The sequence below is a fragment of the Dermacentor andersoni genome, chromosome 4, assembly GCF_023375885.2.
Source record: "Dermacentor andersoni chromosome 4, qqDerAnde1_hic_scaffold, whole genome shotgun sequence".
NCBI lineage: Eukaryota > Metazoa > Arthropoda > Arachnida > Ixodida > Ixodidae > Dermacentor > Dermacentor andersoni.
Genome location: NC_092817.1, coordinates 183,302,385 through 183,320,817, shown reverse-complemented (window position 1 = coordinate 183,320,817; position 18,433 = coordinate 183,302,385). Strand labels below are relative to the sequence as shown.

Below are 18,433 nucleotides of genomic sequence, written 5' to 3'. Positions count from 1 at the left end.
TCGTTACAACCGATAATGCAGCATCGGGGCATTGTAGTAAGCGAGTTATTTCACCATGGAAAACATACAAAAGTCAAGGGTGCAGCAGCTTCTCATTGTTATAACCGATATATTGTTAAAAGCGGTATCATTATAAGTGGGTTCGACTGTATTTATTAACTCAAGGTAACGATCATGCACCTGTGTTTTCAACACTGCCGAAACTTTAAAATCATTGAAGAAACAAAAATTATTTTTTAATAATGATGCATATAATTGGTATTAAATAGGGGCACGCAAATACTCGTATACAGTTGAACCTCAATACAACAAACTTCAATATAACAAAATTCTCGATATAACAAACTGTTTACATTTCATAACCTCTTGTCCATGGAACACCATGTATTTAGAACCTCAATATAACGAAGTAGGTTTGTATAGGATTTCAATACATATAACAAAATTTCGCTTCTGCCACGAAGAAATGTTGAGACAATAAGTGAAAACTTCCACGGATGCAGGTGGTCAAATGACTGAATTACAAGTGGCTGCTTGCAAATGCACCCCTCAAATCGCACATGGCGCAACAAAGCCACCACCACCGCCATTTCAATAATCGCGCCGCTTCGAGCCGGCGCTATTGCACGTAGATCCACTGGCAGCCGTAGTCACGGCATAGCAACGCTAGGCCTAGCTACTTCGACATTCGCTAGCAAGCTTCTTGTTCTTCGGTGCCATGTTTTTCATTCAAATAATTCGCTGCTGTTAGCAATGGCGCCGACTCTGCCTTTTTAATCCTTGCCAATGGCTTCGGAGCACGGAAAGCATGCGTTGCATAATGCCGGTTTCCTAAAATCTGCTTTGCCCCAACACATAACTGTTATGCGGTGAAGCAAACCAAAAGTTGGAAGGGGCAATTGTCACGGGACATGGTACGTTTCCTTTAATTATGCACCTGTGTACCCGCCATCTCCTATCACAGTACGTGCACCGATACAACTAATAACTGACTGTAATTTGCAAATGCGTGTCAATAAATTTTGTGGAACTTCCCACTCGTGTGTTAGCTCAGTGAGTGCACATGCATCACTGCAGGTAAGTCCTCCATTCAATGAGCTTCCTTTAATTAAAAGTTTTTTTAATTCAAACAAATTTTCAGGCACCTTCGAGTTCAAATTATCGAGATTCGACTGTATTTACATAATAAACACACTTTCTCACCAGAAAAATTGATGTGGAATCATGCGGTACACCTTTATTATGCTGAGAACATCCCTAGCAAACACTTTCAAATGCTAAAAGCAGAATGAGTACCGTATTTATTCTATTCTAGCACGCCCTCGATTGTAACATGCACCCATTCGCTATTACCTAAAAAAATAGAAGTCCTTTACAGTATCGCGCACCTCTTTCTTTCATACAGAAATACAACTTCCTCTCATTTAGGAAAAACAAAGATTTACTCCCAATGCACTAAAGTTGCGATAAATAAAAAAAGTTACAGTTTCGCCCAAGAGTCGAAGCATTGATTAGGATAGCAAATTAGTAGACAGCTATACGAAAAGTATGGATAGTAGTTTTATCGCCCGTATAAACCTTTAGACATTCGCTTACTAACTAAATTAACAAGCATGGTGTCACAAGCGCACAAGCAAACATGAACACGTCTCACTCAATGACCGCGGAAACTCTTCATCAAAACACTGGAGTGAGGAAGTGCGGGAGCAGGTACGAGGAATCGACCTTTCTGTGGCTTCTCACTTCAACGCGAACTAATTAAGCGACGAGAACACAGCACGGTGCACCTAGATACGTAGACTGTTGTGTCCATCGCAGATCACTTTCAAGATAGGGACTCTATGATAGGGGCCGCACCGTACCTAGCAGCCACCGGTGAAGAACACCTCTCCTGTTTGCGCCAGTCCTGCACGCAAGTTTCTGGAACTCCGAACATCATCTCCACACCCATGATCACTTTCCCTCTAATTCCGGCATCGTGATAAAATCAGCATGTCTTCACAGTTGGCACTTCCATGCTGATAGAGCAAACGCAGAAAACGGGATGACTGGGAAGACGGACGGTGCACTAACTGGAGCCAAAGGAAGCATTGCTTAAGCACATGTACTACAGCACGTGGAGGAAGCTATGGCAGCTAGGCTTGAAGTGCGTACGAGGCAGTCATATTGAAATGCTGACGGTGATATGGTAATGCAGATTTAGGGTTGTACTCTATTCTAATGTACACGCAATTTTTGGACCTATTTTATCAGCAAAAGACTGCACGTTAGATTCGAGTAAATACAGTATTTTATAATTTTATGCAATTTGCAACTCAAAACATCCCATATGCAATGCACACACTGCTGCCGTACTGTGTTGACGAGGGCTAAGGTTAAATTGAAAGTCTTGAAAAGAAAGATGCATAGTGTGCAGCTGGATGGCAAAAGGGAAGTGAAAGCAGCCAGTGTGGCTTGCAGCTTTGTCGTTCAGTTTGGCTTGTGGGGATGCACGACTCTCACGTGACCCCTGCTATGTTGTTTTCCCGCATAGCTCCCGTCTCCTGTTCTCCGGCTTCACCACGTGGCTATTGCCAGCGGCAGCCGGTGTAGGTGAAGCGCATTGCGAGATATGGCGAGAGTGTGGCTCTGCTTACGCCACCCAATAGCGGGGTTACTTGAGTGCGAAAAGGCTCTTCCTCTTTGGCTCGGAATCAGCAAGCGGCGCGGACGTTCTGCGTGTGCGCCGATCCGTGCTTCTGCGAGACCGTCTCGTGAAGCCTACCCCAGAATGGACGAACATGATCATTCAAACACGCCACCGTTCGCATGACCGTACACGCGAATGAGCAGGCCTTGGTGTCCAACATGGGGCGAACATATTCGCTTGTTATCCAATCGCGGTGAGTCGGACTTCCGCGATTTGTTGCGCGCCCATCGGCATGTCTTCTGGATAGCAACCGGCTAGCAGGCATTAGTCTATGAAAGGTCCAATAAATGCCCTTGTGATTGCACTACTGTGTTGTCATTCCTTTGTCCCAAGAGCATGCGTGAGAAGCCTACAGGCTACACGACATCAAATGGACAGATTTGCCCTATCCTGTGTGAATGTGAACCTGATTTTACGGAGCTTGGACAACAGTATCCTTGTGCGTCAAGGCGGGTCATGTAAAGGCGTGAGAATACATGCACGTGACATCTGTAAATGAAGGGGCACAGCACAGGGAAAAAATGAGATGACAACTGCCTTGACACTATTCTTCAGTTTGCCACTTTGAACAATTTTTGTCAAGCAAGTTTTGAAAAGTATGCCAATTTTGCGTTTTAAGAAGATTCATGCAAGTAGAAATCATAGAAATTTTCTCTTCCACACATGGAATGTGATGGCAAGTAGTACCACTATACATTCCCGATGTCATGCTTCGTAGCTTGTTTAGACTCAGATCGCGACATATCATTACATCGTTATGCACCTAGATCTAACTACAGTGGAACCCCGTTCATACGTTTTTCACCGGACCGGGGGAAAAAAACGTAACAGCCGGGAAAACGCAACAGTGAGGAAAGCTCCGAAAATGAATGAAAAAAGTGCAGCTTCAACTATAGACAATTTATTTCCACAGAGTGCGCTTAGGACTTAAAAAAGTCCAGAATGGTGGCTTGCCGTTTCTTTCGCTCGCTATAAATCGCCACACGTTTCTCAATACCCTGGAAGGCCGCATTGCTGTCAGCGTCGCTGTGAGGTGCGACGTACCTGTGGAGGAGGTCCAGAGCCGCGACGGCTTCTCCAAAGCTAGGATTTGGCAACTCCCCGGCATCATGCGGCTCGTGCTCCTTGTCGTCACCGCGCCACGGCAATGGCAACGGACGAACGAATATACGCGGGAAATTTTACCCTCTTTGGCGTAATCATGCTAACGTGCTAACGATTGTTTAGTATTGCTGCGGAGCGCGCGCGTCCGAGCTGCCCGGTTGCGCGCAGCGCGGCGTGGGAGAAACGTAAACAAGAGAGGAGAGCAGGCCCAATAGGCGGAGCAACGCCACGAGCAACGCCAACCTCCGGCTTCACTTTAGCTTCACAAAGAGTGACGTCAGGGCCTCTCCCGAGTTTCCTTCCTCCGTGAGTCGACCCGTCCAACAACCAAGCGGTGACCGTAATCACAGTGATGATAGTAAGATCATTTTTCTCGAATGGCCACTTAGTGGCGGCCTCATGCGGCCTCTCGAACTGGCGTGCGGCTTCTTGCAGCCAGTTCCATAGCCAAGCCCGGCCAAGCCCAGCCAAAACTCGTCAAAAGCCAAAATGGCGGTTGGAGCGCGTTGTCTACTTTAGCCCAGGCGGGTTCGGGGTGCTAAGTTGCGACGTATCATGCGGGAACGTTTTCACAGCTACAACGTAACAGCGGGGTTCCTTATACATTGGATCCTATGGAAGCTATGCCGGGACCGGATGAAAACGACGTAGCAGCCGGGAAAACGCAGCAGTGAGGAACGTAACAGCGGGGTTCTACTGTAAACGGGCATTCTCACATGTTTGCTTCCACTGGAATATGGCCGCGGTAGCAGGGAATCGAACACAAGACCTTGACCTCAGAATGCCACAGCGTCATCGCATCAAGTAAATCATGCAGCCAGGGCCATTGGTAGGTGGGTGTGTTGCCCACGTACCTGCCCGTACAGAGTGTGCAGGAGGGAGTGGCCCGTGCGGTCAGCCACGGCACAGCACCGGTGGGCCTGTCCGCCCTTGCCAAAGTTGTATGACTGGCCACCAAAGGCCCGCTGGTAGATCTTGCCATCCTGCGTCCGGCTGAATGGCATGCCGTAGTTCTCCAGCTGCATGCACACGGGCAAGAGGAAGAGCATCATGAAACAGTTCTCGGCCATAACCAACTGGAGGACCAAGTGAGCACGCCAGTGACCAGGCAGAAAGGCATAACCATACTGCTGGTGCAATGCATGAACCATTTATGTGCTTGCACCAGCAGAGCAAACAGATAACATACATAACACTATGTATAATAAGTAAAGAGTAAGTTTAAGAGACTTGGTTATTTCTTTTCAATGGCCTGGCATCAGCGATTACAGAGAGAAACAGTAATGGAAAGATGAAATGAGCTTCAGTCAGCTCCTTCATAAGTCTTTTCTCTGACGACCACAAACAGTACAAAACGAGCACAATCTACACGACCGATGACACAGCAACCTTACACGAGAGTCCTGGACAACAAGCCAGTGCCTTTCTTTCACCCTTGCAAAAGCAGCCCCAGGAACCGAAGGCTTTGTAATAGAAGCCGCAGTTTGCTGCAACCTGTGCTGCACTGCAGTCTATGAACAGCTACAGGGCCGACTTACACAACTTGGCTCTGTGTTCTGCTAACGACAGAAATGAGAAAAATGTAGCCAAATATAGAGAGAGAAGCGCAATACTGCTCAGAACAAATGAGGTGCAAGCTAATCTGTAAGCCACAAGACACCTCCAGCAAGCATTTTGAGTAGTCAATGCTGAAGCTGATCAATGCCCAAATGGGCAAAGCTCACCTCTCGTACGGCAAAGGGAGCCTCCTTGGTCATGTAGTGGATGGCATCCTGGTCACCCAGCCAATCAGAGCCCTTGACCGTGTCATACCTGCATTCAGGGGGCAGGCCATGTGCACTCAGGCTCAAGATAACCTAAGGTCCTAAGCATACAATTACAAGGTCTGCATGTCTCCTTAAACCCTAACCAGGCCACATAGCAAATTTTGGTTGCAGGCTGCAAGCTGTTACATGACCTCTATGGAGTGTTCCACCGCAATAATTTTTCATATTAGTTCATTAATAGTAGAGATAGAAATATTTGAAGTGGCGCAAACCCATGATTTCAGGAGGCGAGTGTCTTGCACCAACACAGACACTCTCTCTACTTGTCCTGTCTAGCTTCCGCAAGCGCAATTCTTTCACTGCGTTCTCCCTTACCGGAGCCAGAGGATCACGTGATAGATACGTCACGGGCTTCACCTTCTTTTTTTTTCCTCATGTTTTTTGCTGAGTGGTGCACTTCTGGTGACGGTCTCACACGCGAGCTGTTGTGTTTGTTAAAATTTAATTTAAAAATTAAATTATGGGGCTTTACGTGCCAAAACCACTATCTTATGAGGCACGCCGTAGTGGGGGACTCCGGAAGTTTCAACCACCTGGGGTTCTTTAACGTGCACCTAAATATAAGTACATGGATGTTTTCGCATTTCAGCACCCATCAAAATGCGGCCACCGTGACCGGGATTCGATTCCGCGACCTGGAATTGGAACTGTGGACAAAGTCGAGAATTGAATTCTGGAATTTCCCGTGCAAAAACCATGATTTGATTATGGGCCACGACAAAGTCGAGAAAAGATATCTGCTTTGACACCACAATGTGAGCCCACATCATTATACAGAGTGGTAATGACATCTGACCACACCCTTGCTGCCTCACTGCATGGAGTCAAAGTGGCACTTCAAAGTTATCCATCTCAAAATGACTTGCACAATGTCTGCGAGTATCATACTTTATATATAAAAACCGTGGTAGAGAGCAATGTAAGCATATATTTCACAAAAATATAGTAGTACTGAGCCACAGTGCCTTTACAGGTATGCATATGTTAACACATGGACATTACCAGATGTGTCAGCACCCAGGACGGAGAGATAGCTATCGTAGAATTAAAGCCTGAACATACACACTTGAGAATTTTACTGGAATTCCGGGGTCACACTTACTTCTTGCAGCCCTAACATGGTTATGTGATCCTCTCCATAACTAAAACTGCTTTTTAAATAAAAATAACTACAAAAAGTTATTGCATTCAGATTAACTGTGCTGACCACTAACAGCACTAAATGGCTGCTTTCTTTTACCTGCAGGCACAAAGGCTTCTGCAACAATGCAAACTTACTGATAGTAGAGCTTTTCTCACCAAAGGGCACCGATCGACAGAGAGCACGTTCTCTCCAAACAATGCATGAGGAAATGCCACAACAACTGCCATTCATGGCTCCGTCCAGGAATGCTGGTGAGATGGCAATGCACATGCTAAAGCTAGAACTCTAGATTGAGGCAGCCTCTGTGCTATCTACCTCACACACCTCAACTCAGCGGAAAGTGAACTTTCGGTGTTCCTCCTGAGTTCACTTCCTGTGTTCCCCTTCTGTATGCTTCCTTGCGACCAGTGCCAGTGAGGCCAAGGTAAAGTGAACAATGACAGTGAAGAACCTACATGTGCCACCGCCAGTCATCGGGCTCCATGTTTCCCAGGGCAGCGTTGATGCCCCCCTGCAAGAAGAGTTGCACACTCTTGAGAGACAGGGCTGACAGAAGCGCAACAACGCCTGCAGATGAAGTGAGGTAAGACTACACGCAAGAAAGGAGCACTCAAAGGTAATCATTCGGCAGAGATCTGCCTCATTGGGGCAACTAACTAAATTAAAGCTAATCACCCCTGCACTTCTCGCAATCTTACCCCTGAATAAGAAGCTATACCAACTTTGAAACGCCATGTTGTTAAAACAACTTGGTTGGACATCTTATCAGCTTTAATTCAAGAATGGAAGAGTTAAAAAAAAATGGAGGTCACAGGAACATGTCTTGAAGCGATTGACAGTGAGCAAAGCAGAAAAAGCCTCAGTTGAGAACCAACAAATCTAGTTCAACCAGGTTTAAGACAACTCCCCTTGTTGAAATGTTGGCTCCAATAGTATTATTGGATAAATCACTTTCGGGGATATCACTTTCAGTGGACACTGCTGACTGGCTAAGCCAGCAAGCATAACAACACACCACACAATATTGTAACCACGATAGTGATAGACTAAGAGTGCCACTCCAGGCTGAAGTTTCCATTGTTCCCCCATTGTTGATCAAAACAAAGAAAATTTTTCACGTGATACGACTTCAGTGTACGCTCTACCAAATTGCAGGAAAAAAAAAACATTATAAATGAACTGCTTGAAAGGACAGCATTCCATCCTTCATGAAGACAAAATTTCTTATCAGACTAGACTTGATAATAACAAAAATAAATTGTGATAAGTGAGCCCAATAAATGAATCAGTAGAGCGTAAAGTCACAGCAAGCTTACATATTGGCAGCCACTCTTATAGGCCCGGAAATACTGAATGCGATTTGCTTTGCAAAGGGGTCATGTACAAACTAAGTAGTCAACTAGCCATTGCAATTCAATTTATATTCAAGTGAGGTCTAGGGAGGGAGTGAATGAAACGCCGAGTGCAGCAGAGGTACGCCCACCTGTGCCGCGACTGTGTGGGAGCGAGTGGGGAATAGCTTGGTGATGCAGGCAGTCTTGAAGCCAGCCTCCACAAGGCCCGAGGCTGCCCGGAGGCCCGCTCCACCGGCTCCCACCACGACGGCATCGAAGGTGTGGTCCACCACCTCGTAGCTACCGGCAAGCTGCAACCAGTTGCCAATCACAGTCAGCCTGGCAGGATGCACAGCTCCCATAGCTACGAAAGGACTTCTCCAGTGCAACAGACCACGCAAGTGCCTGTGCAAACAGTATGCCTAATTCACCTCTTGCAGCAGGTGTGCACATTAACGAGCAACACAAGCGGTCAGCGTGACACGATGCCATAAATATAACAGGATATGCACTGCCAGTTCAAGCAAATTTTTTTTTTAATGTGTGCCAGAGACGGAACTAAGAGTTTTGTAACATAACACGAAGAGCTAAATATTTATCATATGCACACTGTCACCAAAGGCTCACAAAGGCTATGTGCAATTTCTAACTGACAATTGAAATAAATGCTTTTTCAAAATATATCTCACCAATGTGTTATTTTCATGCATGCTTGGTATGCTCCACAACTTAACTCTGAGGGATAACGTTATTCTTGCCACCATGTTCACCCATCTGAGGCAGGACGTTTCGCGGGAGTTGCTTATGCTGATCTGTTCAATGCTCAGTTGACCATAATTATGCACAGGAGCACTAAATTATTTTGTTTATATTTGTAGTACCAGCACGGCATTCTTTTCAATAAAAGATGAAGGAACGTGAGAAATCTGTCTCTTCAGGAGAGAAAATTTGCTCTAACCGAGTTTTTCTAGAGGCAGTCTACTGCGTTAGCGCTTAAAATGAACAAAGGTTCTATGATCCTACACGGAGCATCCCTTTCACAGATCCAAAATGTGCCAGAATTAAGCCATTCAGTCAACTGAAAATTTTTGCCAGATCACATGTCAGCTCTTCAAGGGGCCACACACAAATATTGTGTGTGGCCCCTTGACACACTGTCTCATGGCCACCGCTGGGATAACATGAAACTATTCCAATCTGTTTTTATTCCAAATCCGCCATTAGCCTTCTGCGATACTTTCAAATAATTTTTTTTCAAACACAAATCCTACAGTACCCCCAAGTGCACTCTTACAATTACACAGCTGGGTTTCCAATAGTGATTAATTTAAATGGTAAGCAAAACTTATTGGGCCATTGAAATAGTTTTCTCCACATGGCTGCGACCTAATTGATTCTAATTTCTTGAAAAGCACAACGTCCTATTCATCTATCATATTGTCAATGATCTTCCAGCAGTCCCTTGACGACGGTTCTCTTCCATCAGACGGGAAAATTGAGAAGGTAATTCCACTCTATAAATCAGAATTCCCACCTTAACTACCAGCCCATCTCGCTTACTAGCATACCATGTAGAATTCTTATAAACTTTGTTGAATCTAACTCATTTTTTTATTCCACCATTACAGCACGGCTTTCGTAAAACGTACTCAATGAACACAAATAGTAACCTTCAAGAATGATGTAAATGTCATTCTGGAGACTGGTTACTTAGCTGATTGCATTTTTCTCAACTTCTCCAAGGCGTTCAATAAAGTTTACCATAAACTGCTGCTATACTAACTTTGTCTATTCAACACTGGTCATAAACTTTTGACTTGGATTGAACATTTTCTCCTTAATGGCTTCCAGCATGTCTCAGCTAATAACACAAATTCATGCCCCAGTGTGGTACATTCCAGTGTACCGCAGGGTTCAGTGCTTGGTCCTCTGCTCCTCCTAATTTATATAAACAACCTGCCTTCTGTTTCATCAAGTAATCACCTATTTGCAGATGACTGCATAATTTTAATGGAAATAATGTGCGACAACGACATAACAATTATTCAATCTGACCTCCACACTGTTTATTTGTGGTGCAATACAATGCTAATGAATTAAACATTAATAAGTCTATATTTATGCGTGTGTCCAAATGGACTAACACACTGCCTGTTTACTTTCTAAATAACATACCATTGGAATATGTATAGAAGATGCTCATATAAGTCTCCTGCCGTACACTTTACAGCTAACCTAACTTGGGATGTACACATAACCTACATTGTAAATAGTGCAAACCATATGCTTAGCTATGTTTGTCACAATTTGTCTTCTTTTAAAGCTTCTCTTATATAATCCTTAATTAGATCAAAGCTTGAATATACCGTGTCAATGTGGGATGCGTTTCAGGAAAATTTATTGCAATGGTTCAAAACAATTCTGTTCATTTTATTGTCTCGGAATACAGCCGTACTGGCAGTATAAGATCTATGAATTTAAGCCTAAATCTACAGTCTTCCGCAACCAGTCACGGAATACATCGCTTAGTCCTTTCAGTTATATTACGATCCACACTTGCATCACCGACTCATTATTCCTCCCTGGTACATTTCCAACCGAATGGACCACATTCACAAAGTTTGTATGCAGTCGTGCAGAACTCGCACCTTTTTGAACTTGTACATACAACTAACATCAAAAGAGTGGAATTGTCTTCCCTCCCAAGTGGCTCACGTTAAAGATTGAGTTGTTTACGAGTGCAATCACTGCAACGTTTGAAGTCCTCATGTGTTCAACATATCAATTACTGTACCACGTTTTCCATTTGTTTGACCTAATATTGTGTATTGCATTAATGCTGTTTTTTTTTGTTTATTGTATTATTGTGGCAGCTAATACTGTATAAACCATAATGACATTGTTTTGTGTTTGATCCTTCTACCTGTGGCCACTGCCCTCTGTAATGTGTTTTTTCACCATGAGAGTAAATAAATAAATAAATAAACTGGCTCGAGCGTCGCCCATGTAGCCATGGCAGTGACCCATTAGGATGGGGCCCGAGCCATTTTGACCTACCCGGAAGGACTAATGGCCGATTTGGAATAAGAACAGATTGGAATAGTTTTACTTTATTGCGGCCCACTACTCTAAGCTTTCCTACACCCGTCCCAACTCCCCCCCCCCCCCCCCATTTTTTTTTCTTGCAAAGCCCAAACAGATGAGTGATGTGGGCTGACCCTATATCCCTTTCAGGCACTGTGTGCACAATTGTGTACACCAAGATACTGCATCAACGGCAAAAGCACTGATGAAAGTTAAAATATTTAAACTATGTTGCATGCATCTTGAAACACTTCCGATTGGAATAGTGCTGAAAGTTTGAATAACCAGCCCAGAATGTTTTAATTGTATGTAGCAGGTTGACCTCTTTCACTGTTTTTCACAATGTTTTCTACCAGGCATTATCTTTAAGTGGCTAAATAGGTGCTTTGTTGCTGTAATGGGTCTTCGCATGGAGTCCACATTCCACAGACCTGGCAAAACTCACTAAAAATTAAAAATTCTTAATCTTTTTCTGCAGCTATATGCTTTTTATGATTCTGAAGTAGTAAGAAATGTGGTGAAAGTAATCTTGAATTCCAATGGCAGATCGCGAGCACTTGGCCGGGTCACGAACGGAGCACATCATTCCGACTGAGATCACTCTCGTCAAATCTGCAAATCGAAAAAAAAAAATTATGGGGTTTCACGTGCCAAGACCGCTTTCTGATTATGAAGCACGCCGTAGTGGAGGACTCCAGAAATTTAGACCACCTGGGGTTCTTTAACGTGCACCTAAATCTAAGTACACGGGTGTTTTCGCATTTCACCCCTACGTATCAGAATGCGGCCGCCGTGGCCGGGATTCGATCCCGCGACCTGGTGCTCAGCAGCCCAACACCATAGCCACTGAGCAACCATGGTGGGTAAATCTGCAAATGGAATGTGTGCACTCCCGCGGGGGCACTTAGTACAGGGAAATCAAGCGAGAGGGCGTTAGACTAGATGGTGGATCGGCCTACCCAATCCACCATCACCACCATTATCTGGATCATCCCGGCATTCCGTGCTTTTGTTTTTCTTTCGTGTCGAAAGAATCGTCACTGGACTTGAAAACTTATAGTGCCCGAGTCGGAGCTGTCACTATCCAGGAGCAGGAACAAGAACGCGCAATGTGACGTACTGTCCATGTTTTCCATGTCATCCATAGCTGCGCACGACCAGGAAAAGGCAACCATGACAGGAAGCAGAGGCGGGTGAAGGAAATATGTCACGCAGACTTCCAGTCAAATCTGCCAATTTCAGCGGAGCAAATATTTTTGCTCTGCGGAGCGATTCGGAATCAGTGGCTGGTCCCAATCTGCCATTGGAACACACAACTCACGCTCTCATTCTGCCGTTGGAATAGGATTGTTCCATACAGAGCAGAAGAACTTGACCTGGATCTGCCATTGGAATACAACATAAGTTTTCAATCAACAGAATTAATCGGTGTCTAAAAGGGATATGTTATAGAGCTCCGCAGCGGAAAGAATACCTCGGTCTGTGTGATTTAAACACACTCTCTACCAACAAATGCAATATAAAGAGAATGGATCATCTGCTAATGTAAAAAAAATGCTTCCCAATCACCTATTCTTGCACTGTGTTCCCATGCACTTCAGGCTAAAATATTTTGGAGCAGGCACGTACCCAGGGGGGGGCCCGGGGGGGCCCGGGCCCCCCCCGAAATCAAGTGGCATACCCCCCCCCCCCCCCCTCCCCACCAACGCCACCCCACCTCACACATTCCTAAAGCGCCGCCAGATCAATGTTGATACTTGGCAGCTGTTCATCGGTCAGCATTATGCTGTCTTTTTCACTCCTTTTAGATGGTGGTAGTTATCGGCATCTCTTGTAATGTGAAGGACAGTTTTCTCATAGATTCCGCACCCGTGCGATTAAATCGAGATGCGTTCAGTTGTCACCATCTATTCAACCGTCACGCGCATAGCTGTTGCTTTTGTTACTTCAACCTTCTTTGTTTAGGCTGATCCTGGGACCAGGAGAGGGATGCGGCAGTTACTCAGCTGGTCTGTACTCTCATGGAACGAGTTGCGGCCGGAGAAAACGCCAATTGCGTTTAACTTTTCCCTTTGCTTCATTATTTCCTCGAGCAACGGCTCGCCGCTACGCTGGCAGATGCCCGGAAACATATACACGTGATATGGGTTAGATAAGGTGGGAAATGAAATATTGTGCAAGAGCATCCATCATGAAACCCTGCAATAACCCTTAAACCCATAAGCAAGATGACTGTCGCCCGTTACCTCGTCTGTTTTTCCCTAATTGTATAGCACTTTTCGTGCAAAATTGGCAACTGCAAACAAAATATCGCAAGGAGTTGAGAAATTAAGCGATCTACTAAGGGAGAGAGCCAAGGCAACAACTAAACTGCAAGCAAAAGCGAATAATAAAAAAAGTTAACCGTTGTTTATGAGAATATTTATGCATCAACATCTTTTTATTTAAAAAGGAAGTAGAGAAAAGGCCGCCAGAAGTGGAAAACAATTACTTGTTTTGAATGACGCTTCCACAGTTATCGGTCGAACCGCCTCACGTAGCCACTTCTCTGCTGTGCTTATGTGGGTGTTTTTCTAACCTATCGCGGTGAGCACAGTACGTCTAGAATCGCAGAGTCCTGCGCTCTACGCGGTTGTATGGGACTGGCGGCCGCACAGCGTTACGCAATTCGCGTAACTGTCAAAACTGATCAACAAGGAGAAAATAACTGATATTCGAAACTATAACATGAGAAAGACTGAAGAAACCGTAAAAAATGAACGCAGCCTGAAATCAGTAAAAAAGAAACCTGGCATAGGACAAACCATGATGTATGCACTAAAAGATAAGAAGGATAATATCATCAGCAATCTCGAAGATATAGTAAAAGCAGAGGAAAAATTCTAAGCTGGCCTGTATACAGTACCCATAGGAGTCACGATACCTCACTTAGAAACAGTAATGAATAGGATCCAGAAACTTTCCTATAACTAGCCATGAGGTCAGAAGGGCCCTGCAAGACATGAAACAATGAAGAGCAGGAGGAAAAGGTGAAATAACAGTCGATTTAATCAAAGATGGAGGAGACATAATGCTTGGAAAACTGGCGGCTCTTTATACGAAGTGTCTATTGACTGCAAGGGTACCAGAAAACTGGAAGAATGCAGACATACTAATCCACAAAAATGGAGACGTTAAAGAATTGAAAAATTATAGGACCATTAGCTTGCTCCCAGTATTATATAAAATATTTACCAAAATAATATCCAATAGAATAAGGGCAACACTGGATTTTATCAGCCAAGGGAACAGGGTGGCTTCAGGAAGAGATACTTTACAATGGATCACATCCATGTCATCAATCAGGTTATCGCGAAATCTGCAGAGTACAATAAGCCTCTCTATGTGGCTTATATAGATTACGAAAATGCATTTGATTCAGTAGAGATACCAGCAGTCATAGAGGCACTACGTAATCAAGGAGTACAGAACGCTTACGTAAAAAGCTTGGAAAGTATTGCTACATGCGTGTGGTATTTGTTTGTTTCAACGATGCGCGTAGGCGCCATCACTCCAGAAAAGAGGAGGAAGAACGAACTGGGCTCGCGCTGTGAATCTAACTGGTCAGCGCTGCAACCGTTGTTGTAAATATAATCTGTAAATAGTTTCTCGTCTTACTGACTCGTCCTTCGCGGAAGAATATCTACAGAAGGTCTAAAGCTACCTTAATTCTATACAAGAAAAGCAGGGGAGATACCTATAGAGAAAGAGGTCAGACAAGGAGACAATTTCTCCAAAGCTATTCACTGCGTGCTTAGAAGAATTCAAGCTATTAAACTGGGAAGGCTTAGGAATAAAGATCGACGGCAAATATCTCAGCAACCTTCGGTTTGCCGATGACATTGTTCTATTCAACAACAATGCAGACGAGTTACAACAAATGATTGGCGACCTTAACAAAGAGAGTGTAAGAGTGGGGTTGAATATTAATATGCAGAAGATGAAGATAATGATAAATAGCCGGGCAAAGGAACAAGAGATCAGGATCGCCAGTCGGCCACTAGAGACTGTGAAGGAGTACGTTTACCTAGGTCAATCAATCACAGGGAATCCTGATCATGAGAAGGAAATTCACAGAAGAATAAAAATAGGTTGGATCGCATACAGCAGACATTTCCAGCTCCTGACTGGAAACTTACCATTATTATTGAAAAGTAAGGTGTGCAATCAGTGCATTTTGCCAGTGCTGACATACGGGGCAGAGACTTGAGAGCAAGTTAAGGACAGCGCAAGGAGCGATCGAACGAAGATTGCTAGGCACAACGTTAAGAGAGAGAAAGATAGCGCTTTGGATCAGAGAGCGAACGGGTATAGACGATATTCAAATTGAAATCAAGAGGAAAAAATGTAGCTGGGCAGTTCATGTAATGCGCCGGTTAGATAACCGTTGGACAATTAGGGTTACAGAATGGGTTCCAAGAGAAGGGAAACGCAATCGAGGACGACAAAACACTAGGTCGAGCGATGAAAGGAAATTCGCGGGCGCTAGTTGGAATCAGTTGGCGCAGGACAGGGGTAATTGGAGATCGCAGGGAGAGGCCTTCGTCCTGCAGTGCACATAAAACAGGCTGATGATGATGATCATGACGATGATGATGATGATGATGATGGAGGTGGTGGGCCCCCCCCGAAAAAAAATCCTGGGTACGTGCCTGTTTTGGAGCTGTCATCCGTTAACCTGCCAGCTGTTTCAGTGTGATCTCACTGCACATATCGTGTCTGCACCCTGGATTTCATGCAACACATGCTAACCAGAGCAGAGCTGTGGAGATACCAACAGGGACTGCTTTTCTGAGCATGGTGGTGTACACTCTTGCTTCTGATGTGGAGAAAATAAACTGATGATTGTCTTTTTATGATTGAATCGATGGGCTGCAAGCATTGCTGAACAACAAGGCACGGGCAAAATGGATGCAGAAAGCAATGGTGCAAAAAATACCTGAAAGTAACACTGAAGGGAAGCAAAGCTTTTTTAACAAGTTGATCGATCGAGTTTAACATCCCAATGCAGCAAGCAAGCTGTGAGAAGTGCCGCTGTTGCAGTTCTCCGGGCTAATTTTGATCCCCTGGGATTCTTCAATGAGTACCCAAACATTGGCACGGCAGTGTTTCCGTACTCCACCCCCTCGGAATGACAAACCAAGGACAGGAATAGAAACCATGACCCGAGTCACAGAATGCCATATCCTCTGGACTGCTGCAGCAACAGCAAATTTGTTTACACTGGTCCAGTATTCTGTCAACACTCTCTCTGCGTATCCTTGGTGGAAAAATTACTGGACAAAATGAAGATGAAACCCTCCTTTCTTTGAACAGCATGCTGAAACTGCTGTCTCAATTTCAGCATGACATCATGAATTTATTAGCATCCCCACATATTTAGGACATGTTCAAAGCAGAAGTGTTCCCCAAAGCTCCCAGGCTGAGTTCTTTCTTACTCATAACTTGAGTTTAATCATTCCTTACTGATATGCAAGTCATCATCATCATCAGCCTATTTATGTCCACTGCAGGACGAAGGCCTCTCCCTTCGATCTCAAATTACCCCTGTCTTGCGCAAACAGATTCCAACTAGAACCCGCAAATTTCCTAATTTCGTCACACCACCTAGTCTTTTGCAGTCCTCTACTGCGCTTCCCTTCTCTTGGTACCCATTCTGCCACCCTAACGGTCCAACGGTTACCTAATCTGCGCATTACATGACCTGCCCAGCGCCATTTTGTTCTCTTACTGTCTATTAGAATATCGTCTATACCCGTTTGCTCTCTGATCCAAACCACTCTTTTTCTGTCTCTTAAAGTTATGCCTAGCATTCTTCGTTCGATCGCTCTTTGTGCGGTCCTTTTCTCAAGCTTCTTTGTCAGTCTCCAAATCTCTGCGCCACATGTCAGCACCGGGCGCCATATGTCAGCACCGGTAAAATGCACTGATTGTATACTTTCCTTTTCAATGATAATGGTAAGCTCCCAGTCAGGGGCTCACGATGTCTGCTGTATGCGATCCAACCCATTTTTATTCTTCTGTGAATTTCCTTCTCATGGTCAGCGTTCCCTGTGATTAGTTGACCTAGGTAAACATACTCCTTCACAGGCTCGAGAGGCTGACTTGCGATCTTGAAATCTTGTTCCCTTGCCCAGTTATTTATCAGTATCTTTGTTCTTCTGCATATTAATCTTCATCCCTGCTCTTACACTCTCCCTGTTAAGGTCCTCAATCATTTTTTGTAACTCGTCCGCAGTGTTGCTGAATGGAACAATGTCATCGGCAAACTGAAGGTTGCTGAGATATTCGCCGTCGATCTTTGCTCCTAAGCCTTCCCAGTTTAATAGTTTGAATACTTCTTATAAGCATGCAGTGAATAGCATTGGAGAGATCGCGTCTCCCTGTCTGATCCCTTTCTTTACACGTATCTTCCTGCTTTTCTTGTATAGAATTAAGGTAGCTGTGGAACCTCTGTAGATATTTTCCAAAGTATTTACGTAAGCGTTCTGTACTCCTTGATTATGCAATGCCTCTATGACTGCTGGTATCTCTACTGAATCAAATGCTTTTTCGTAATCTATGAAAGCCATGTAAAGAGGCTTAGTGTACTCTGCGGATTTCTCGATAACCTGAGTGAATATACTAATCCAGATACCAATCCAGGTATATGCAATTAGCTATACCAAAACAGATGACATGAAAGTTGCTACTGCCTAATCCAAATTAGGTCAGTACTAGTCTTGCTTTTCAGTTTTTCCCGGCCAATAAAACCTTTGCTCAAGGTAAGGCTTGACCATACACAGTTCCCAACTAGACTTAATATTTATTGTTGGTGTAAATTGCTCATGTGTGCTTACGTGCAATGGGAAAGACAATTCTCACCGTAGCTTGCTGCTGCATAACCTTTTTCACCAGTTATAGCTCAACCTACTGGTTTGCTGGAATGGCCCAAAATAATTGAAGAAATTATTTGCCCATGGCATGTCAGATACTGTTGTCAGCTCATTCAGCAAATTTTGTTTGCCACTGCAGATGTGTAACCTAGGAGTACTCAAACTCCCTTTAGGCAAGCTCATGGGCTCCCTCCTCACTTGGATACATGGAATGTACTGAAAGTTTAAGGACACAGTCAGAAATGTGTAATTTCCTGTTTAATAGGAGGTGGAATTTTCCTTTTGCCTATGACATATACATGTACACCCAACTTTTACATTCGCCCATCCCCCTTCTA

At 44.3% G+C, this 18,433-nt stretch overlaps 1 protein-coding gene across 1 annotated transcript in view; it reads right to left on the bottom strand.

Annotated features, from left to right (window-relative positions):
* Positions 1-18,433, bottom strand: part of SdhA (succinate dehydrogenase, subunit A (flavoprotein)) — a 58,387-nt gene that overhangs the window by 38,310 nt on the left and 1,644 nt on the right. The window contains exons 3-6 of the mRNA XM_050177886.3: positions 8,247-8,408; positions 7,219-7,274; positions 5,518-5,605; positions 4,648-4,812 (exon numbers count right to left, since the gene is read on the bottom strand). Of these exons, the coding sequence (XP_050033843.1) occupies positions 4,648-4,812; positions 5,518-5,605; positions 7,219-7,274; positions 8,247-8,408 (471 nt within the window). The remainder of the gene's footprint in view (positions 1-4,647; positions 4,813-5,517; positions 5,606-7,218; positions 7,275-8,246; positions 8,409-18,433) is intronic.